This window comes from Sturnira hondurensis, unplaced genomic scaffold, assembly GCF_014824575.4.
Source record: "Sturnira hondurensis isolate 20B ecotype Veracruz unplaced genomic scaffold, ASM1482457v3 Scaffold0009516, whole genome shotgun sequence".
Classification (NCBI taxonomy): Eukaryota; Metazoa; Chordata; class Mammalia; order Chiroptera; family Phyllostomidae; genus Sturnira; species Sturnira hondurensis.
In genome coordinates, this window is record NW_028082147.1 from 416114 (window position 1) to 439029 (window position 22916).

The window sequence follows — 22916 nt, forward strand, 5'->3', positions numbered from 1 at the left end:
TCAACTATGACTTTAAAATTTAAACCAGAAAAGTGAAGCTCTGAAGAAAAAGTGTGAAAGAAGAGGATCTGTGGGAAGGGGACAGAAGAAGATGAATTCAGCTTACAGGTGCTGAGGACCTGGTGGAAGCAACTTCCTCGCAAATGGAGAGCTGAAGGCCACGAAATCGATGAGATCAGGGAGGGAGGGTATGTCTGAAGAGATGAGGGATAAAAACAGAAACTAGGGTAACACCCACGTTCCAGGGGGTGGGAGGAGAAAGAGGAGTCAGACAAGGAGTGGCGGGAGAAGTGAGGAAAGAGCCTGGAGACTGTCTGGTTACAAAGTTTCTAGAAAGGGGTAGCAGGGACGGAACAAAAGACCTGAGGCCCAAGAGAGCAGAAGGGGACAACTGCCTGCCGCAGTAGGGATTGAGGTTAGACTGGGAGTTGCCGAGGGTAATTCAATGAATGAAGGCTTTTCCAGAGACTCTACAAATAGTTGGATTCTCTGTGTTTGAAACATTTTAAGGTGGAGGCCCCCCAGAGACCAGGGGATCAGGGCTGTGCTGGGGTCGGCCTCTGTAATTAGCACCACCTCCTCTAACCCTAACCAATCCCTCCAGGAACTGAAAAGTTATAGAACGTAATTAGGAGGGATTTCACACCCGGTTCTCCGGCCCAGCCCAGTGAAGTCCCGTTTCATCACGCATCTGTAATGACTCTCGGGGCTGTCACTCTCGTCCGGTATTGCCAACAGTCTGCCAAAATCCTTTTGCAAAAGTTTGCAGCATTCGTCCAGGGATGACTACAGCTCCCAGAGTTCCCGGGCACTTCTCCGTGTGGATTGGCTAAGCCGTCCGCTCTTGAGAGGGTGTCGCCCCGCCTCCCCAGGAAACAGACATCTGATTGGCTGCGGCGTGAGGCTTTTGTGTCCCCGCCCTCCCCCAGGGAACGCAGTGAGCTGAGCCGTGCAGCCGGTGTCAGACCTGGGTGAGCGCAGGCAGTTCCGCGGCGGGGATGCTGAGGAGCGCTAGGTCCGCGAGCAGCCGTCACCACTGCGGACTTCAGAGGCACTCTGGGCCGTAAAAACCCGTTTGCCGCGGCCGAACCCAGGCTTCTGAGGCCATTCTCCGCTCCAGAAGCTGGAAGAGAGGAGAGTCCAGCGAGGCAGCGGCCGTTCCCGGATTCTGGGCTTTCGGAGCGTTCTGGAACCTTGAGAGAGAGCCCGGGGTTCTAGAACCTCCCCAGTGGCCCCCAGTCCCGGCTTCCTGCGTGCGTCCGTCTGCAACACCCTCCGGTGCACTGGTCGTTGGCGAGCCGCGGTTGGGTCCTGGCGCACACCATGATCGTTGCGGACTCTGAATGCCGCGCGGAGCTTAAGGGCTACCTGCCGTTCTCCCGGGGCGGCGGCGGCGGCGGCGGCCCTGGGGCCGGAGAGGTAAGCAGCGGCCGAGCCACGCCACTTTTACGTTGAGCCCCGAGCTGTGTCCGAGCTTCGGGCTAGCTAGCCTGAGTCCAGTCGGCGCACCGCCACTCCCCCTCCCCCCGCCCCCCCCCCGCCCCGGCCTCGGCTCAGGGAGGGACAGTGGACCGCGTAAACTAGGAGCGGGGTTGCATCAACTGGCAGCCTCGGCCCTCCCGCCCCCTCCCCTCCCCTCCCCCCAGGGCTGTGGATCCCTCCTGGGCTTCCTCGGACTCCTGGCCAATGAGAAGAGAGTCTTCTCGAGGTTTCCTTAGGTTTGGGCTCTAGTGGAGAGAGTCGTCAAGTCCAGGCAAATCCCGGCCGCAGCGGCCCAACCACTCCTCCTCTCCGCCCCCTTCCGCAGATTCCCTGCCTCTGGGCTGGGGCTGGCGCGCAAAAGACTCTTTCTAGGTAGGGTACATCCCCTCTCCAGTCCCCCCAGCGCGGGGAATGAGGAACCTGGGACTGGCCAACAAAGGTTGACCTCGTCCTCCGCCCCCACCTGCACCCCGATTTGGAAAGGGGGTTCGGGTGCGTCCGGGCCTTAGCTGGCTGCCGGCTACGCGGCGGCGGCCAAAGCTCTGGGGAGAGGGCGAAAACCCTGGCAACGGCTCCAGAACCAAGCGCGGATTAGGCTGTGCCCTACTAAGTGGTCTGAGGATTCACAAGTTTGTTTAGCGGGGACTCCTTTTGTAGTGAGACTGAGAACGAGGCTGGGCCTAATCTGGCAATTCGCCTACCCCCACTCCATCTCCACCACCATCGACAATGAACCTCTAATTTATAAAGCACCTACTGGAAGTCAGCCTCGGGTTTTGCCTTTTCTCTGAGTCCTCAGGACTAAACTAGCAAAATACGAACTATACTGCTAAATCCCATTTCACAGGTTGACATAATCGAGGTCCTGGAGGGACTTTGGAGAATCTTCCTTTGCTAACCCCCCAGATAGCTCAATTTTTGGCCTGGATTCCAAACGAGCTTGGCACTGCAGGCAGTTTTGCTTGTTTCTTCAGTTTCCATATCTGGAGAGTGGCGCGAGTTGTACTATTACTGGGGTTGGGATCCGGGCAGTGGGTAGTCATAAAAGGCGACCCTGGGAAAATCGCTGGGCTTCTTGGAACAGTATGGTTTCTGGGGAGGTGTTCCCTTCAGCAGTGGATGATATATGTCCTGGCTTTTCTAATAGCTTTTTTTTTTTTTAACCTTCCCCACCATGGTTTAAGAGCCCTACGCGGAGAAACAAAACCTGCTTCTGCCAATTCTCAGCTGTGTTATTTTGACCAAGTCTCTTTACCCCGAGTCTGTTATAGGTTCTGTGACTTTAAGCAAAATGATGCATAAGGAAAACAATCTTACCATAGACTAATTGATATAAACAATGTTGAATGAAACAATGTCATTTAAGGACCTGCTGTAATATTTTTTATTAAGAGCACCTGGGCAGAGCTCCAGGTTTATGTACTAGTCCTCCCACTCACTTGCTGTGTGACCTCAGCCAAGTGATGTGATCACTTCTCTGATCTGCACCTTCCTCCCATGGAGATTTGGTAGTAGTACCTCTGAGGGATTGTTGGGAGATTGACGGAGAGTATAAGCAAAGGCCAAAGCACAGTGCCTGGAACATAGTAACTATGTCAAACATGCTAGCTCTTGCTAGAATGTGACCATCACACATTTCTCTTGGCCCCAGAGTGTCTTAACAGGGTGTGCCTGAGCCTGTCCCTCCTGCCTGAGGTGGGAGTTGGTCCATCCCTCTCTGGGACACTGCCTGGGAAGTGGTCTGGGCAAGCTCTGAGGGAGTGGCCTTTAGATGGAAGGCACCTATCTGCAGGGGGGAAAGTAGGTGATGGCTGAACCCTTTCTGTACATTCTCTCTCAAGAAAAGAGGACCTTGGGAAGATGTCTGCTTTAAGTGAATTCCTTGGAAGATGGCAGGCTGCCAAACATACAAGCCTGGTAACCCAAGGACCAAGGCAAGACCAACATGTACAGTCCTTTCAACTCCCATCGCTTCATCACACGCCCTTGCAGGGGTCAAGGCCCTCAGACACTTTAATATTGGTAGTATGTTTTCAGAGTCCTACTAGGGTGTAGAATCACTTCCTCAAACATGATTTCCTCAGGAAGCCTTTCCTCCCACACCAGACAGGTCCCTTCTGCATACCCTCCTCTGGTCTCCTTTCTCCTTTCTCCTTTGTACAAGCTTTTATCCTAATTATAATGTTACAATTGTATAATCAGGCATTTCTTGTCTGTCTCCCTTGCTGGACTAGAAACATTCTATAGGTCACATCCCAGCACTGTTCTTAGCACCTAATAAGTGCTTGTAACTGTTTGCTCCTGTGGGCTCAGCTGACCCTTGTGACCTCTGCAGGCTTTGATGTCAGGTCTGAACTGTGCGGGTCTAGAGCAGGACTCAGAAAGAGCCTCAGTGAGCTGTCTCTGAAGAAGGGGTAATGCAACCTCTTTCCCTCCACGTGTTTGCAAGACATTGGCTAGATCAGATGTGTAAAGCACTTAGTCTTGCGCCCAGCCCTTGGCGAGTTTGTGGCACCACTCACACACCCCTCCCCCAAGGCTGGTCAGAGGCTGCTTGCTCTGTCTCCCTCTCAGGTGTAAGCGCAGGCAGGTATCTGAGTACAGCAGACCACAGCTGCCCACGGGATGGGTGTGGGTTAGTCTCTGCCTTTTCCCAGGTGGCAGACTGACTGTGCAGGTGTCTGTCTGAGTCCTGGGGTTTGCAGGCTGTGAGTAGTATACCAGGAATAAAGCTGGAGCCATTCCAAGAGCCTGGTATGTGTGGGGGACAGAACCCTTGGAAGCTAGACTAAGCTGAGTTTAAATCTCAGATTGGCCACTTGTCATCTGGTACTTAACCTTTGGAACTTTAATCTTTTCTTTAGTGCAAAATAGAGACCCCCCCCACCCCTACCCCCAAACTGATGAAGATTAGATAGAAACTGTATACAAGTGCCTGAGCTAATAGAAAAGTTAACATTTAGCAAGTGCTTAAATGTTAAGGAGCCAGGCACTGAACTTTGAGGTGATTATCCTCTTTTTACAACTTGCCTGAAGCCCTCCCTGTTGACTGGACACCCAGAGGGCTCTCTGAATGGTGTTCCTGTTGTCCTGAGGGACCCCTCAGTTGGGACTGTTGCCACTGGTCCTCCCTCTGCCCATGTGAGCTGTGGTACCTACCTTGGGTAGGTCTCCTGCCCCCTCAGTTTTCCATCTCTTTCATCTGTAAAGTGGGGTGGGGACCTTGCCTTTATCAGGTGTGCTTAAAAACTACAGTAGCCCTTAGCCACAGGTGAGTATTAAAATTTTGATAATTTTTTTTAATTAAAATTCAGTTTTTTAGTTGCGCTAGTGACATTTCAGCTGCTCAGCCACTGTAGCTAGGGGCTACCATCTTTTTTGGATAAAGACTATTGCATCATTGCAGAAAGTTCTACTGGACTGCACTGTGCTAGACACTGGGGGTTAACAGCAGGGTGCACTTTCAAGGTAAGAAACAACTCAGTATGACAGGTTCCGTGACTGGGGGCCGTGGGTTTTCCGGGATGTGGGCAGGCAGAAGGAGCTTCTCAATCCTGATGAACCCCAGATGCAAAGCGTTGGAGCTACTGAGACCTTGAGAAGTTTAGGGAATAGAATAATTGGTTTGTATCAAACTCTGCTCTCTCCTTCCTGGCTCATTGACCAGAAGTGACTTGATCTCTCTGAGCTTTACTCCTCATCTGTAGTATAGAACTCTGGTAGTAGTTCCTGCCTTAAAATGCATGTGAAATAAATGCTTAGCCAGTGGTAATCACAGTTGTTACCTACAATTATTATTATTGACTTACAGTTATTATTATTGACTCCCAAGGAAGAGTGGAGGGCTGCTTTGGAGGCGGCATCTCTTGGCAGTTGGGACCCTTCCCTGTCTGCTTCCCATGAAGTTCTGGGTGTCAAGATTAGGGAAGCATTCAGGGCATTGGAGTTCTGGATTAGAACCTCCTGGTCTTGCCTTCAAAGCTTTGAAGTTTCTATTGTCTGGCTGGAATGCTGGTCCACCACATCTTTATAGGCCCTGCTGCCTAATAAACTCATTTAGATATTTAGATACCAACTCAAAAGTTACCTCCTCAGTGGCTTTCCCTGTGTACTCAGACTACAGAATTGCACACCCCCCCATTCCATCATAAACTCTCTCATTGCTCTGTTTTACTTTCTTTATATAATCTGTGTTTTGAAATCCTGTTCATCATTTGTTTATCTGTCTTTCTCTATTAGACTGTAAATTCTGTGAAGACTGAGACTTTGTCTTTTTACTCCTGTACTGTTGCCTGAAATGTAGTCATCAAAAACATCCGTTGAATGAACGGATTAATTTGGGTTCCAGCTGGAAAGCACTTAGCCCAATGCCTTATGCACCCTGGCTATAAATTGTGCTATGCCCACCCAATTAAATTAGAATTGCTGGAGATGGGACCTTGGCATTGATATTCTTAAGAAAGCTTTCAAAGGGATTCTGAAGGACTGCTTGGGTTGAGAATCCATGGTCTGAGCTAACACTGAGGTTAATCATAGCTGACTTGTATTAAGTGCTTACTCTGTTAGATGTACTGAGGTAGGGGCCTTGTCTAATTAAATCTTTATGACTGCCCAGTGAAAGTAGGCCCTGTTAGCCCCATTATTTGGTGAGGAAACTGAGGCTCGAATAGGTAGCAGATGGTGGTGGAGGTGTCCTCTGAGCACAGGCAGTGGTTGTCAAGAGCCCCTGTCTTCTACTGCGCTGTTATCGTCGTCAGGGCTGACAATGTTGGTGGATCCAGATCTGTCAGTTAAAAAGACCCATAGGTTCCTTCCTTGACAGCTCGTGAGACAGATTTTAGAGTGAGAGGGACACCCAAGGCTGTTTCCTATACTTTGCTAGCACCCCGGTAGGCCCTCCTGGTTCCCCCAACGCCCAAACCCCCCTTCCACCCTGCCCTTCCCCACCCCACCTGGCTGTGGTTTTCTCTCTGTCCTCAGATCCCCTGAGGGGGAGGCCTTTTTGTGGAGTCAGCAATTCTTATCTCCCACACGTAGCTCTTAGGCTTTTTCTCTTTGGTGAGGGAGGAGGGAAGCTAAAACGTGAGTGCCTGGGGCTTATGGTGGTTTCTGTGCTGGACTTGGGCGAGCCTGGCCTAGTGGCTCCTAGAAGTGTGGGCTGAAAGAGGCCTGAGCAATCAGCCCAACTGCCTTCCATTGTCCAGGGTTAAGGCCCAGAGAGTTTAGGTTACTTTCTCAGAGTCACACAGCAGATTAGTGGCAGAATTGTTATTCACACCCAGGACTTCCAGGTCCCATTGTTCTTTCCTTTGTCCTCCCTCTTTCAGAGCCCCAGACCTCTGCCTCCCTCAGGGGACTTTTGGCCATCTGAGAAGGAGGGTTCAGTTATAATCTTTAGGTCCTGGATTTTAATGAAAGGGGAGAGTTAGGGGAACATTATTTCTGTCTGGTGAGGGTATAACTCTGCATTTGGTAAACTCTAATGCCAGTGCTGAGAACCCCCTTTCCGGTTATCGAAACAACTGAGTAAAGCATCCTCTGTGAGCCTCACTCTCTAGATGGAGGAGCAGATCTAGGGAGTATGTGATTGGTGCCAAACAGGCTCCAATACGTGCATGTCAGCATGGCTGCTACTGTCAGCAGTGCACGCCCGGCCTTGGCTCCCTGGACGCCTCTGTGCTTTCTCTGTGTTCTTCATTCAGAGGCTGCTATGAATGCCCAGCCCTACTCTGTACAAAGTGTGATCAGGGAGTAGGGACACCTAATTCAGACAGTTAGAAGACTGTGTTTTCAGAAGCAAAGCACTGAGACTTGTGGGGGTCACAGATGAGGGTCTGAAAGACTTTTCCCAGACCCCGGAAGTCTGTGAGTTAGTCCCTGCAGAAGGAGTGGCTAGTGGGAGGGTGGTGGGCCTGGGTAATTCTTGCTTGTCTCAAAAGCTGTGGCAGTAGAGGCAGGGTTTTAAGCCAGTTGATCAGATTTGCGTTTAAGAAAGTTTACTCTGGCTGCAGAGAGTTTGCCCTCCTTAGAAACCATCAGGGTCATGTACTCAATAAACCTGCTCCTAGTCCTAAAAGTGGAGCGGGGCTCATTTATTCATGTTTTGTTAAGTTAGTAGAGGATGGGTAGGATAGGGCAGGGAGACCACTCTGGTGAGGCTGTGGTTGGTTGTCCAGAAAAGAGACAGTAGTGTTCTATGAGGCGGTGATGGTGGGAGGGGTGAAGAGACAACAATTTGAGGGTGCTTGGCAACTTGGCTTCAGGATGTTAATGAGGGAGGTTCTTATATGGATTCTCCAGGGCTGCCAAAAAGTGGTCGTTTGGATATGTGCAACATGGTGGCTGTGTATTTCCCTTCCCCAGACCCTTCCCCGGTACTGGACTAAGCCTGTGGGGTGAACCCACTTTGTTTACCCCGTCTCCACCCACCGAACAGGTGTCTTACCTCCGGCTTGCCTCCTCCAGGCAGATTGCTCCCAAAAGGGGGTTTTAAATCTCTGTGTGGCCCCTCTGGTAGGAGGAGAAAACTAGAGAGAACTGCCCTTCCAGTCCTCCCTTTTACCTCCAACTAAGCCCGGTGTGTTTCCTTCTAGGAGCAGAGGGAGAGGCCGGCCCGGGGAGGCCCTCGGGGGCCCAGCGCCTTCATCCCGGTGGAGGAGGTAAGTAAGCCTGGAAGGGGTTAGGGATTGTCGGTCGCTGGGAAGCAGGGACATATTGAGTGGGTGAGGGCACCCTTCAGGTTCCTGACTCATTCGATCTATAAAACAGCTCTGTGAAGCAGGCGAATCAACCCCATTTTGCTGCGAAGAAACAGGCTCAGAGAGCTAATAAAGTGATAGTGACCCAGCTAGGTAACCAACAAATGCTCAAGTCCCAGGGCAAGGCCCGCTTTTCCTCAGAGGTCAGAGCCATCTGTGTTTGTCTTCTCATCCTTGACTGCGCATACATTACAAAATTGTTTTTATTTCTAGAGTGTATGTTCATTATTACAATTTTTTTTCAGTGTTTTAGAAAAGTGCAGTCACTCTTGTCATTCCTACCCTCCCACCCAGAGGTAACCATTGTTTCCCAGACTTTTTTTCATACAGAACCAAGCTCATAGTTTACAGCATGTTTTGGGGGCAGGTTACTTTTTTCCCCCTCCACTTAATACAACAGAGACCTCTTTCATTTCCTGAGTCGGAGCATTCATTCATTCATGTAACAGCTATCCATTGAACCATTCCTCTGAGTCAGGCACTGTTTTAGGTGCTGGGATTACAACAGGGAAGGAGACACAAATCCTTGCCCTCACGGAGCTGACATTCCAGGGCGGGGTCTGTGTTGGGGTGGGGATGCCTGTACCAGCACAGAAAGATTTTTAAAATAATTTCCTTCCTTTCCTTTGGCCTTTAATGAACAAAGACAGATACTTTGTTTCCTGGTTCTCTTTTCCCTCCCAAACTTGCAGCCCAAGTAGTTAATGAGCTGTTAACAAATGGTTAAGCCGCAGTTCCCTCCACCCTTTGTAAGTGGAAAGTAAACAACCTCTCTGCTGATTATTCATGTCTGTAGCCCAGAATTTTAAGCTCAGGCATTGTTCTTGCATTTTACTTTTTCATTTAGAAATAACCACTCCCCTTTTATTTGTTTACTTAATGTTTTTTAAGCCCCACCTAAGGATATGTTTATTGATTTCAGAGAGAGAGGAAGGGAGATACAGAAACATCCATTGGTTGCCTCCTGTAGGAACCTGACTGGGGGTCAAACCTGCAACCTAGGTATGTGCCCTGACCAGGAATCGAACCTGCGTCCTTTTGGTGTATGGGACGATGCTCCTACCAACTGAGCCACACTGGCCAGGGCCAAATCCTATTTCTTTTCTTTATTAAAAAAGAGGATTGCTGCCTGGGCCAGGTGGCTTAGTTAGTTGGAACGCAAACCTGTACACCAAAAGGCTGTGGGTTCCATCCCTGGTTGGGGTGTGTATGGAGGCCACCTATCGATGTTTCTCTCTTTCCTTTCTTCTCGCTCTCAAATCAACATATTTTAAAAATGAAAAAGAAAAGAAACAAGCTTTGGGGTCCATCCAGATTTGAATGCTGGTTCTGTCATTTATTAGATCTGGAACCTTGAAAAGGGAATGAGGACTCTCTGGGCCTTGGTGTCCTCGTCTGTCAGTGGAGGAGAGTAGTGTCACCTCACAAGATAAGTGGGAAAAGTCAGGGAACTAATGCAGGGGGAGCTGCAAACTCAGCCCTGGCCTGGAGAAGTCACTCAGGAAGTCCTGACTATTTTGCACCCCTTCCCGCAGCTGTGCGGACGGATTGGCAGTGTTAGAACAGACACTCCATGAAGGCAGGAGAAACTGTATTTTAATCTCTGTGCATGAGTTTTTCTGTCTAAAAATGGAGAAAACAGTTCTTATTTCTTAGTTGTAAGAATTAAAAGAATAAATGCATATAAAGTGCTCAAACAGTGCTTGGCACGTCGTAAGCATTATGTAAGTATTGGCTGTTATTCTAGTAGGTGTTTAATAAGTATTTAATCACTTAGCGAAATATCTTTTACTCTCATATTCTCTTTTGGGACATGGTACTTGTTTTCAGTTTTTTGCTATTAAAATCCCACTGCAAGGAATACGTTGGTCTTGGTGGGAAAGACGGGAGGGGACCCATCTTCTCACCTTTGCTTGGCAGGTCCTTCAGGAGGGAGCCGAGAGCCCCGAGCAGAACCTGGGACTGGAGGCACTGATGTCCTCTGGGCGGGTGGACAACCTGGCCGTGGTGATGGGCCTGCACCCTGACTACCTTATCAGATTCTGGCGCCTGCACTACCTGCTGCTGCACACAGACGGGCCCCTGGCCAGCTCCTGGCGCCACTACATCGCCATCATGGTAAGCCTGTCTGAGCCCGACTGTTCGGGAGGTGACCGCACTGGGGGGTTAGTCTGTAGACCTTTTGCTGGGGACTTCCTGAACAGATTCCATTTATGAGGAGAAGCAGAGGAGAGCCCTGCCTTTATCTGACCATAGAACTTTGGATTTTAAAGAGAGGCATCTTTAGTGCCTGCTCTACAGCTCAGGGAAACTGAGACATACAGGAGTAGATGACCTGCCCCAGGTAGGACAACAAACCAGCGGCACAGTGGGGATAGAGCCCTAATGTCCTGCCTCTCAGGCAACAGTGAGGCCTGTGATGTCACCTTCCGTACTCACCCTGAGCAGGGCGCAGAAAGAAGAGCTTGACCTAAGCTCTGTGCACTCACCTCCACAGGCTGCCGCCCGCCACCAGTGTTCCTACCTGGTGGGCTCCCACATGGCCGAGTTTCTGCAGACTGGTGGTGACCCCGAATGGCTGCTCGGCCTCCACCGTGCCCCTGAGAAGCTGCGCAAGCTTAACGAGATCAACAAGTTGCTGGCGCATCGGCCATGGCTTATCACCAAGGAGCATATCCAGGTGCGATGGGCCGAGAAGCAGGACCCTGAGGCAGCACATGGGCCTGCCTGGGGCGTGGCAGGCAGCCCAGGGGCAAACACTGAGCAAGTCTGGCCTTCTTTCCTCTCCAGGCCTTGCTGAAGACGGGCGAGCATAGCTGGTCCCTGGCGGAGCTCATCCAGGCCCTGGTCCTGCTCACCCACTGTCACTCATTAGCCTCCTTTGTGTTTGGCTGTGGCATCCTGCCTGAGGGGGACCCGGAGGGCAGCCCTGCCCCCCAGGCACCTTCACCCCCCAGCGAGCAAAGCAGCCCCCCCAGCAGGGACTCACTGAACAGTTCTGGGGTAAGTCACTGACTGGGGGCATGGTGGGAGAGGAAGCTGGCGTGGCCTGTCATCCTGTCTCACAGTGAGAAGCCTTAGAAAAGTGACTTGACTTTGAAGTTCCATTTCCTCATCTATAAAATGAGGGTAAAGACTGCTACTTCATAGTGGGTTTTGAGGATTAAATAAAATAACATGAGCCTCTGGCTGGTGTAGCCAGTGGATTGAGTGCAGGCTGCGAACCAAAGAGTTGCCAGTTTGATTCCCAGTCAGGGCACCTGCCTGGGTTGCAGGCCAGATCCCCAGTGGGGTGCATGTGAGAGGCAACCACACATTGATATTTCTCTCTTTCTCCTTCACTTTCCCTCTCTCTAAAAATAAATAAATAAAATCTTTAAAAAAATATTTAAAAAATAACCATGTGACTGGCTTCTCAACATGTAGCGCCATAGACTTAAAGTCTCCTGGTTTTTAGCACTTCTAAAATACAAAGTTTGCCTCTTATTCTGTAAGATTGCCTTCTTTGTTTTAATGTGATAGTACAGATATTTTAAAAAATCTCTTACTGGTGAAGATAGTCAATGCTCAGAGAAGACATGTCTGTTCTGTAGCTTCTTAAACTTCATTTTGGGGAGCACAGACTATGGGAGCTGCCCATTCAGGAAGGGCTGGCGTGTGGGAAAGACGTGTGGGGTTTCCGGGGCGGCTGAGGGAGGAGGAGCAGACGGTCATTGCTGAGTCCCTCCTCCAGGGCTTTGAGGCCGCCCGAGACGTGGAGGCTTTGATGGAACGCATGAGGCAGCTTCAGGAGAGCCTGTTGCGGGATGAGGGAGCGTCCCAGGAGGAGATGGAGAGCCGCTTTGAGCTGGAGAAGTCGGAAAGCCTGCTGGTGACCCCCTCAGGTACAGGATCATAGACGTCCAGGTTCCAGGGGCTGCCCCCGTCTTTTGCCGCCTCTGCCGAGGAGTAGGCACCTCCATGCACTGCCTCTCTTGTATGTTGGGGTCAGACCAGGGTTTGAATCTGGCCTGTTAGCCTTTCTGCAGTGTGACCACTGATAAATCACTTCCGGCCTCAGGGCCTCAGTCTCCTCCTACATGAAAAATTGATGTGTAGGGCAAAGGGAACAAGAAAAGCAAAGCTTTTAGCACAGAGCCTGGCCCAGGGTAAGTGGCTCCGTAAATAACTGCTACTGTCACAACTGCTACTACTATTACCTGGTCTCATCCCCAGGCCTGATTACATGGCTATTACATGGCCTGATTCACCTCCTCCCAGGCCTGGCTCCAGCTGGAGTCTTGGTTCTGCTCACTGTAGCAAGGGGCTTTCTCTGGCCTTCTCCTCAGCGTTGCCTGGCCCCATATTAATGATCAGTCAGGAGTGGAGACCTCTGTGCCCAATGCCTTGGCCTCATTGTGACCTCTTTCTGATGTCCTCAGCTGACATTCTGGAGCCTTCTCCACACCCAGACATGCTGTGCTTTGTAGAAGACCCCACTTTCGGATACGAGGACTTCACCCGGCGAGGGGCTCAGGCACCCCCTACCTTCCGTGCCCAGGTGGGCTCTCCTGAGTAATCTTGGCATTGCTCTGGATTTATAGACAATCGGGTAGGGGGAATGGTTTGAGTGGTTGAATTGGGCACCTTCTCTTCCTCAAGATTCCATGAGGGAGGTGGGAGACTCTGGATTGTGAAGGGACCCATCTGCATCCCTCTCGGCTTCTCGGGCCCAGACCAAGCAGTAGGTTAGATTTGTGGGGTGGGGAGGTGTGCTCCAGAGGATGGGGTCTCTCTTGGGCCCCAAGATTCCATCTACTCACCCCTCGCCATGTTTCTCAGGATTATACCTGGGAGGACCATGGATATTCACTGATCCAGCGGCTCTACCCTGAAGGTGGACAGCTGCTGGATGAGAAGTTCCAGGCGGCCTACAGCCTCACCTACAACACCATGGCCATGCACAGCGGAGTGGACACCTCCATGCTCCGTAGGGCCATCTGGAACTACATCCACTGTGTCTTCGGCATCAGGCAAGTACGCGGCCCTCATCCAGGCTGTGCGTGCACTGCAGGCCCTGTCTGCACCCACAGTTTTTCTTTTTTCTCTTTTCCTTTCTTCCCACCTAGACTGTTTATCAGAACACACTTACTTCTTTATAAAAGAAAATAAAAAATAAAAAGTAATTTTATAAAAAATAATAGATGTGCTCACTATTGTCCAACCCTTGTAAATGAAACTCTTTAACCCCACCCCCTAGAGATAACTATATATCAGAGAGAGAGTTATGCTTGTAGTTCCATTCCAAGTAGCAGTGCTCTTGTAATAAATATGGACAACCTAAGTGCCCATCAGGAGGGTACTTTAGATAATGATGTATCCATTCGATGAAATACTATGCAGCTATTTAAAATTACAATGGTCTATATATAGTGTCATGGGAAAATGTTCAAAGTGTATTGAGAAAAAAGAAAGCTGGTCACCATCCAGAATCATCATTTTCTTTTTCTTTTTTTTAATAAAAGTATGTGCATGCATGGAAAACGTATGGAAGTCTGTACCCCAAACTGTTACTCGTTCATGTTGTCTCTGTTGAGTGTGTGATGAGTGATGAATTATCTTTTCATCTTATTACCTAAATACTTCTGGTTTTTTTAGTAGCTTTTTTTAAAAAAATGGGATCATAGTTGAGATATTCTGCAAGTGAGTTGGTTTTTTTACTTAAGGATTTACTGCTTTTATTGTCAGTATAGATAGATCTTTTATGTTTTCTTACCACTGAATCTACTGCATGGTGTTCTGTTTTGAATATACTATAATTACTCGACCATTTTTCTATTTTTGGATATTTATGTAGTTTGCAGTTTTTCGCTATACAAACACCATGCACACTGCCTAACTAGTCTTACACCTAAGTCCTCACAATAAACCCTAGATGTGAGATTACTTGTTAAGGATATACACAGAACAATTGTTATTATGTTTTATCTTTTAAAAAAATCACACTCTGCCCTGGCTGGTGTGGCTCAGTGGATTCAGTGCCATCCTGTGAACCCAGGGGTCACCAGTTCACTTCCCAGTCAGGGCACATGCCAGGTTGCAGGCCAGATCCCCAGTTGGGAGGGTGTGAGAGGCAACCACACATTGGTGCTTCTCTTCCTCTCTTTCTTCCTCCCTTCCCATCTCTCTAAAAATAAAGAAAGAAAATCTTTTTTAAAAAAAGTCACACTCTGATAACTTTGTGGGAAATTCAGAGAATTAAGGAAAAAGAACAATTTCCCAAAATTCTATTCTATAACCACATCTGCGTCATGTGACATTTTTCTCCATCACTCTTTTCCTGTGTAGTTGCTTTTTATATGGTTGAAATTATTATGGTTATTTCATTAAAAATATATATATACACATACATACATATATATTTGATGTTTGTAAAGAGAAACAGCCTGGATTTTTAGTAAATTTAGAAAACAGAAGAAAATAAAAGCTGTCAATGATACCACCTGCTCTTATTATTGTCAATATTTCCTTCCTGGTTTTTTTCCGTACACAAATAACCAAAAAGTATGTAAGTTTATGAAAACAACGTTTTTTTGCCTATGAATTTCACTCAAACCAGGAGTATATTTTAGTGAACACATGATTTTTTTCCTTGCTTTTCTCATTTAACCTTTCAATTCCAAACATCAAAAAACAAAAATTGGGGGGTGGGGTGCCAGGATGGGAGTAAAAGACAGAAAACTGTACTTGAACAATTAAAATAAATTTAAAAATTTAAAAACAAAAATCAGTTGGTTAGAGCATCATCCCAATACCCCAAAATTGCTGGTTCGATCCCTGGTCAGGGCACATACAAGAATCAACCAGTGAATGCATAAATAAGTGGGACAACAAATCGATGTTTCTCTCTTCCCCTTCCTCTCTCTCTAAAATCAATTAAAATGAAATATCACAGTGTAGTCTTACATACACTCAGATGTGGGAGGGAAAAAAAGAACAACTTTAAAAATTTATTTTTGAAAATTTCCCCAGTGTTTAAAAAGGCATCAATGTGTATTTCTGTGTATTACTATCTTAATCAGATTTTGCTTGGTGGGTTGAGCTTACTTAATTGGCCAACATCCTGCTGGCCTTTGGTGGGTTTCTTACCAGGAGATCAAAGGTGGATGGGTACAGGCTAATTCCTGCCCAGCTCTCAGATCCAAGCTCCTCCATTCTCCCAGGTGATCCTTGATCCTATGCCTTTGTCTTTGGAATCTGTCCTCCAGTTTTCAACCAGTCTTTCCCACCCTCACTGATTCGAGATGATTCACTGGCTCCCAGGACAGGGAAATGGCAAAGCAGCTTCTAGACTGGTCACCGACTGACCTTTTGACTTCAAACAAGTTAATTGCCTTCTCCAAACTTTACTCCTCTGTAAAATGGTACCAGCTCCTTTTTGCCCTTTCCCTCTTCCTTCTCCAGGATAAATACTTGTACTGACTTCCTACCCCATTTTCCATAGCATTCACAGTAGAGTAGCGAATATGACCTTGGAGCCAGGCAGAGCTAGGTTCGAATCCTGGTCCCGGCTGTGTGGCCTAGGGCAAGTGACATTACTTCTCTGAACTTTATAGTTTCATCTATAAAACGAGGCTGAGGAATACAGTGTATTGTATAATAGTATAATAGTTTTGTATACAGTAGTTGTTGAGGGTTCCATGAGTATATGTTCACATGGTACAAAGTTAGTACCAAATAAAGCATGCTTATTCTCTATGTAGTCATTGGCCTGTGATCTTTGGCATGAGCTATTTTTCCGAGAGGAACCAAACTTCTAATTGCTTCCTCTCGTCTGCCTTTTCTCCCTCCCTTCCATCATCCATTCTTTCCTTCCTTCCTTCCTTCCTTCCTTCCTTTCCGAGTTATAAGAGAAAGTTACAGAGGTAGTAGAAGCGAGTCCTCTGGGCCCCATAGGCTCAGGAAGCAAGTTACAGAAGCAAAAGAAGAGCCCTGACCTTAGGAGAGAGAAAGGCGGAGGGTAATGTGCTTGAGAGAGAGAAGGGAAGGGTGCCCTTCTGCCTTTCCTCCGCACTCTCTGTTCCTGCTGTCATGGGGTGGGGCTAGGGAGAGGAGCTAGTTCTGGAGCCAGGGGTGAGTGATGCTGTTGGGGTCTTTTCCTCTAGGTACGATGACTATGACTACGGGGAGGTGAACCAGCTCCTGGAGCGGAACCTCAAGATCTATATCAAGACGGTGGCCTGCTACCCAGAGAAGACCACCCGAAGAATGTACAGCCTCTTCTGGAGGCACTTCCGCCACTCGGAGAAGGTGCGGGTATGGCCAAGGGGGAGGGACAGGGTGGAACTAGGTAAGCCTAGCCAATGGAGGGGGCCCGGGGGTCAGGACCCAGTGAGGTACCCCAGACCGAGTCGGTACTGCTGGTGGGATACCTTGGCATATTGGCCTGGGCTTTAGCCCCACTCCACTTGTGGTTTCAGACCCCATTTACTCACCTGTAGGATGGAAATGTGCTTCACAGGGCCATCAATGGCAGCCAGGAGGACCTGGGGTGAAATCACAACACTGTAACTCAGTAGCAGTGTGACCCTGGGCAAGTTACTCTACCTCCTTGAGCTTTTTTTATCTTTACAACAGGAATAAATACAACCTGCATTTCAAGACTGCTGAGAGAATGAAATGAGAAAATGAATGTAAATGTCCAATCCCAGAGAGATGCTCAGTGGTAGCTCTTATTTTTAGCTTTGGGGGATAAAGAGGTCAGTCCCAATAGAGGCGAATGTTGAAATTCCTCAGCAGTCATTGACCCCAACGGTTCAGAGCCTTAGGAGAGAGAAGGATGAGGTGGGTGGTCGGGGACAGTAGCAGTGTGGGAGGGATCGGGGTGGTGAGAACTGACATCCGTCACTGACGAGCCCTCATCTGTGCCCCAGGTCCACGTGAACTTGCTGCTCCTGGAGGCCCGCATGCAGGCTGCCCTGCTCTACGCCCTCCGAGCCATCACTCGATACATGACCTGACTCCTGCGCAAGACCTGGGCCTGGAGCAGCTGACCCTGGGGACATCATTGTCCCTGCAAGAACTTCTATGTCTGGAGACAGACCCGATCCCCTTCCGTCCCACGCCCACCCACCACACTCTGGGGGTGGGCTTTTGTGTGCCGTGTAGCCTTGAAGCCATGCCCTTCGTTTTCTCACTGGAATGGACAGGATCTCTGGGATCTCAGCTCTGCCCCTACACCCAGAGGCAGAGGGCACAGGAAATAAATGGGCTGAGTTTGGACTGTGTGCCTCCAGGGTGGGCCCCAGGCTCCGCAAGTACTGTGACCTTCCTGGACTGGGAAGGTCCCTGGCTGGCCCCCAGGGAGAGAGGCAAATACGTCCAGGAACTGACACTCCAAGCAGCTTTCATTTTCCTCCTCCCTTATTCCTTTTTCATTTACCTCTCACCTGCCACTCACCCATCAATGTGAAAGTCAGGGTCACAGCTGGTCTGTGCATCCAGCGCCTCCAAAACCTGTATCGGGCAGCCTGCAGGCCCCTGTTTCCTGATTGCCCCAGCCCTGCTTCCCTTCCTTTGCCCTCCTGCCCTTCTCTCCCACACCTGGCGCCCCACGAGAGAGACCAGGTATTTCCAAAAAGTAGGTTATCACTAGAGAATTGGAGTAGCTGTCGGTCACTGCCTTCTGAAGAATAGGAAGTATTAGAGTCTAAATTCTCTGTATTTTGGTCCTTTATGGGTGAAATTCAAACCTCTTCAGAGCTAGTCCGAGGTGACAAGGAGGAGCGCGGGGCAGCCTGCTCTCTCCAGAGCTGTACCTGCCCAGCACCCTGCTCTCCTGTCTCCTGTGGCTCTGCTGCAGACATTTGCCAAAAACTTGATCCTTTCTAGGTGGCACATGGCCCAGAGGGAGAGGCAGGAGATCCCCTCGGTTCTTTGGACCCTGCCAGTGGCCAGGTGACCGTGGCGACATTGCCAAACCTCCTTGACCTCTATCTCCAAAGCTGCATTGCCGACCAAGAGGTGGGCCTAAATTCCATGTCTGGGTTTCTCAGGCCAACTTGCCAGCAGTGAACCACAAATCTTGAAGGATTTTGAGGACCCCCAGGAGCCCCCCACTCTTGCAGTCAGTCTTCTGGCTGCCTTTTAAGGACCATCCAGTTTCTGTCCCTCCTCAATTTTAGGTGGATTGTTTGGAGGCAGAAGCAGCCAAGGACTGATCCCAGGCACTTTTTGTAGCAAATAAGCTGTGAATTACGACTTCCCTGGCCCTTCTTCTGGCAGGATGTGACTCCTCTCTGACCAGTTTGGAGGTGACTGAAAAAGGCAGAGGCCAAGATGCTGCTGGCTCCTGCTCTTCCTCCCTGGGCTGGGGTGGGGGAGGAGCCTGGTCAGTGGGCCGCATCTCTTCCCCATGCAGGCATGGGGAAGTGACTGGCACGGCCCCCCCCCCCCCGCCCCCGCAGGCCTCAAAGCCTGCCCTGCAGTGAAGTTGGGCTAGAGGGAAGATGCCCCAACCCTGGGGTTTGGATTCTAGAGGGGACATGATGACTCTGTAAATGTCCTGTAGGTGGCTGGGGAGGGATATTCAGTGTTCAAGAACAGAAGTCTTTGGCTTTGCTACCAGTTCTGTATGATGAGAAATAAACATTCACCAAGGTTTTGTTTTGTACTCCTTGTTAATGAGTTGTTTTTCCATTTCCTAAGGGTCACGCTTCACCTGTTAGCAGGAAGCTGTGATTGCGTCATGGGCCTAACCTGCTAGCCCCAACCCTACTGGGCACTTGTGCCTGGCGACTGCAGACTGGGAGTGGTTGGCATTGAAACTCTACTTCTGTACCTGTGGTATCGAGCCCTTTCCCCCATTAGTGGCAGGTCAGGCACTATGGAAAAATAATGGCCACGTTCTTTTTCTCACTGAGCCTGGTTCTTGACTGGGTACTTGGAGGCCGTTTTTCTAATTTGCAGCCACTCCTGGAGAGAATTGAGATTCAGAGGTAAAGTGACATTGTTGAGACCACAGAGCTAGTCCGTGGTGGAGCCAGGATTCCAACTAGGGTCTGCTTGGCCCTGGGCATTTCACGTTGCTGTTTTTTCCACTACCAGGCTCCCCTGTGGCAGAGGGAGGCTCTGAGAGTCTCTGGGGACCCCCTTCTGTACCCTCCCCTACCACATTATAGTTATCTGCTTCTCATCCTTCTCCAGCTCCAAGGAGACAGAACCGGACTAATGAGTTAGATGTGACCACCCCCCGCCCCACCCCAAGTGGTGCCAGGGCCAGTGGTCTAGCTTCTGAGGCGCTCTGGGCACCAGGAACTTCAGTAAGCTTAGAAAACCCACATGGTAACCAAGGGTTAAGCCCTCTCCTGCTGTTTTCCTACTTCATAAAATGAAAAGGGCCTCTTCCAGGAAGTGCCCCCTGACTGACTTCATGTCCCCTTTTCCCTGTACCCTCTTCATTTTTGCTGTTCCCAGTACACTTGGTTTTCCTTCTACAGTCATTTAAGAGGATGTGAAAGAGTAAATCAGACTGGGAGCACAAAACCTGGATTCTGGTCCAGACTCATCACTTACCCAGGGACAAGGGGGGCCAGCGGATGTGGTGGCAGTAGCGGGGGGATGGGGGGGGGAGGGTAATCTCATGGTGCCTCAAGTTTCCTCCCCTGTGAAAACAGGCACAAAGCCCCCTCATGGCTTTTCCATGTGGTATTACTGGGTGTTGCCAGATGTTTTCAAATTGAATCTCACTCTTCACAACAACCCTGGGAGGAAGGAGTGGTGTTCCATTTCACAGATGTAGAAAAGGAGCCTCGAGTGGGGGCCTAGGAAACACCAACTTGACAGACCAACCTGGGCTCCAATTCCGGCTCCGACATGTGATGTCTGACCATAAGCAGGTTACTTCAATTCTCCCTCCTCAATCTCCTTATCCATGCACTGGAACTAATACCCAGAGTCAGGAGGGCAGTGCACGAATTTAATGCATGAAAGCCACCTACCACAGTTCAGGGACCTAGCACACAGCACTAGTGAGCCATTTAGTATTCGGATACCTGCCCAATGTCACACAACTGAGGAAGGGTTTGAACCATTGTCTGATTCCAAAGCATCACTTCTGTCCCCAAATTTCCTGTACCCCCCCACCATCTGCTTTTTAAAAAATCACATTCAAGGCGTTTTGCACAAGGCATTGAAAACTCTTGGCCCCAGACTGGATCTAATGAATTCGTTTTAGACCTCTGCAACCTACAGTCTGGGACCTGGGCACCATCTACCCAGGTTGGGGTTGGTAGAAGGTTGCTGGTAGCTCAGTTGTTTGGCATNGGGTTTGAACCATTGTCTGATTCCAAAGCATCACTTCTGTCCCCAAATTTCCTGTACCCCCCCCCACCATCTGCTTTTTAAAAAATCACATTCAAGGCGTTTTGCACAAGGTATTGAAAACTCTTGGCCCCAGACTGGATCTAATGAATTCGTTTTAGACCTCTGCAACCTACAGTCTGGGACCTGGGCACCATCTACCCAGGTTGGGGTTGGTAGAAGGTTGCTGGTAGCTCAGTTGTTTGGCATTTGAAGACATGCTTGGACTGAGAACAGCTGAGAGTGAGTGGAAAGGATCTGGGTGAGTCTCCTCCAGCAGGTTTCAAATGTTCATCGGAGCCCTAGGAAGAGTGGAATGAAGACATGATTCGCAAACTTTTTGTGCCTGAGACTCTCCTAGAGGACCAGCGGTTGGAGGTGGAGCTCAGAAATTTGCATCTTTAACAGCTCCCCTGGGGTTCTGATACCCAGGCCATGTGTCCATTCAATTGGTGTTGTGCACAAAATACGTAAATGCTCTGGACATCAAGCAATGAAAAAGCAGGCATGGCTCCTGCCCTCTTGGCATCTACTATCTAGTGCAGGAGGCACACATTAGGTCATTACACAACTAATTACAGAAATTGTGATTGTGATGAATTCCTCAAAGCAGAAATATGAGGTGCCTTAAGAGGGTTTACAATCTAGCAGCAGAGCTTTTTCTTCGAGGGGAATAAGTCGGATTTTTGCAGAAACTAAAATATACTGAGGAAGAACAGTTTCCCAGCCACTGAAGCACCTCCTTGGAACCCGAGGGCTCCATGGAGTAGCTAGAAAACTGCTCATCTACATTCCTCTGTAATGGATGCTGTGGTGTGCAACCCAGACTGTGGCTCTCATTCCTTCCCACGCTCCCACTCCACCGGGAACAACCTCAGCTCAGTCCCTCTCTGGGAATCGCCCCGATCAAAGGGAGCTACCTTGCTCGAGGTTAGGCCGCCTCCAGGTTATGCCTGCCTGCAATGACTGGTTGAAGGAACATGGCTGTACCAAGGCATGGCCCCTTCAGCTCCATTTGAAACAACTCTAAAGCATCATCCCAGCTCTAACGCTCCCTTCAGGATCAGCCGAGGCCGGTGATGCAGCCCGAATTCTCCGGTTCAGCCCTACTTCTCCAGGTCCTATGATATCGATCCCTGGTAAACCCCCCCCCCCCCCCCCCCGCACTCCTCCCCNCTACTTCATAAAATGAAAAGGGCCTCTTCCAGGAAGTGCCCCCTGACTGACTTCATGTCCTCTTTTCCCTGTACCCTCTTCATTTTTGCTGTTCCCAGTACACTTGGTTTTCCTTCTACAGTCATTTAAGAGGATGTGAAAGAGTACATCAGACTTGGAGCACAAAACCTGGATTCTGGTCCAGACTCGTCACTTACCCAGGGACAAGAGGGGCCAGTGGATGTGGTGGTCCAATTCTGCTTACCAAGGTAATTGACCCAAGACACTTATTACAGGTGGTGAAATCAAGACCAGAGAGGCAAAATGACTTGCTTGAGGTCTCACAAGCCTGGACCTTCAGATCCTCTTCACGGTTTATCACCACTCTGTGTCAGAGTCTTGACTTTCTCTTCCTGAGGTTGGAGGCAACAGCCACAATGGTCAAAGGGCGAGAGTAACTTCTCACTCCCAGGCTGGAGACCGTGGGCAAGTCACTTCCCCGCTCTGGGGAGAAGGTTAAATACACTGCCTGAGTGCTTCGTCTTCTCTCACGTCAGCCTGTGTGTGGTGCCCCTGGTCCTGAAAAAACCCGTGTCTCAACCCATGTCATGCAACCATGGTTACAGCAGCAGAAATTCTTCCCCTCAGGTCTGACTCACCCCTGACCTCACTGTTGGTTCCAGTTGGGGGGAGCCTTGACCTTCTGTCCCAATTCCGAGTAGCTCAACTCACATGTCAAGAAGGAACCCCTTTTCTTTGTTCATGCCGACATCGTCAAAGTGCTTATTTGGTCCCAGACACTGCCAGGTTCCGGCAGTACAGCAGTGAAGGAGCCAGACACAGTGCTGGCCCTGAAAGTCCCGTGGAAAAGACAAACATCACACAAAAACTGGTGATGAGTCCCAGGCGAATAAAAGACACAGGCAGAATGAGAGAGCACGGCAGGGGACCCCCCACATTCAGAGTGGGGGTTCCCAGAGAAGTACCCTGGACCTGAAAGATAAGGAAAGATGGGCCAGGGATGGGAGGGAAGAAAGGAGTGTGGAACAAAGATTTCCGGCGGAGGAGACAGCCTGGGAGAAGACGCGAAGCTGCAGCGCCTGACAAGGACACAGCAGAGAGCACGTGTGGGAGGGTGAGGCCGAGAAGGAAGCCCGAGGTAGATCTGGCTTGGCCTGGCCG

The 22916-nt window shown here is 49.6% G+C and overlaps 1 protein-coding gene across 1 annotated transcript; it reads left to right on the top strand.

Moving 5' to 3' along the window:
• The first annotated feature begins 930 nt into the window (after positions 1 to 930).
• SESN2 (sestrin 2) lies at positions 931 to 18891 on the top strand. The gene is made up of 10 exons (XM_037057162.1): positions 931 to 1419; positions 8076 to 8141; positions 10161 to 10358; positions 10738 to 10920; positions 11031 to 11243; positions 11974 to 12124; positions 12662 to 12780; positions 13062 to 13252; positions 16385 to 16529; positions 17153 to 18891. Exons 1-10 carry the CDS (start codon positions 1324 to 1326, stop codon positions 17237 to 17239), a joined length of 1449 nt encoding a protein of 482 aa, XP_036913057.1. The 5' UTR covers positions 931 to 1323; the 3' UTR covers positions 17240 to 18891.
• The last annotated feature ends 4025 nt before the right edge of the window (positions 18892 to 22916 follow it).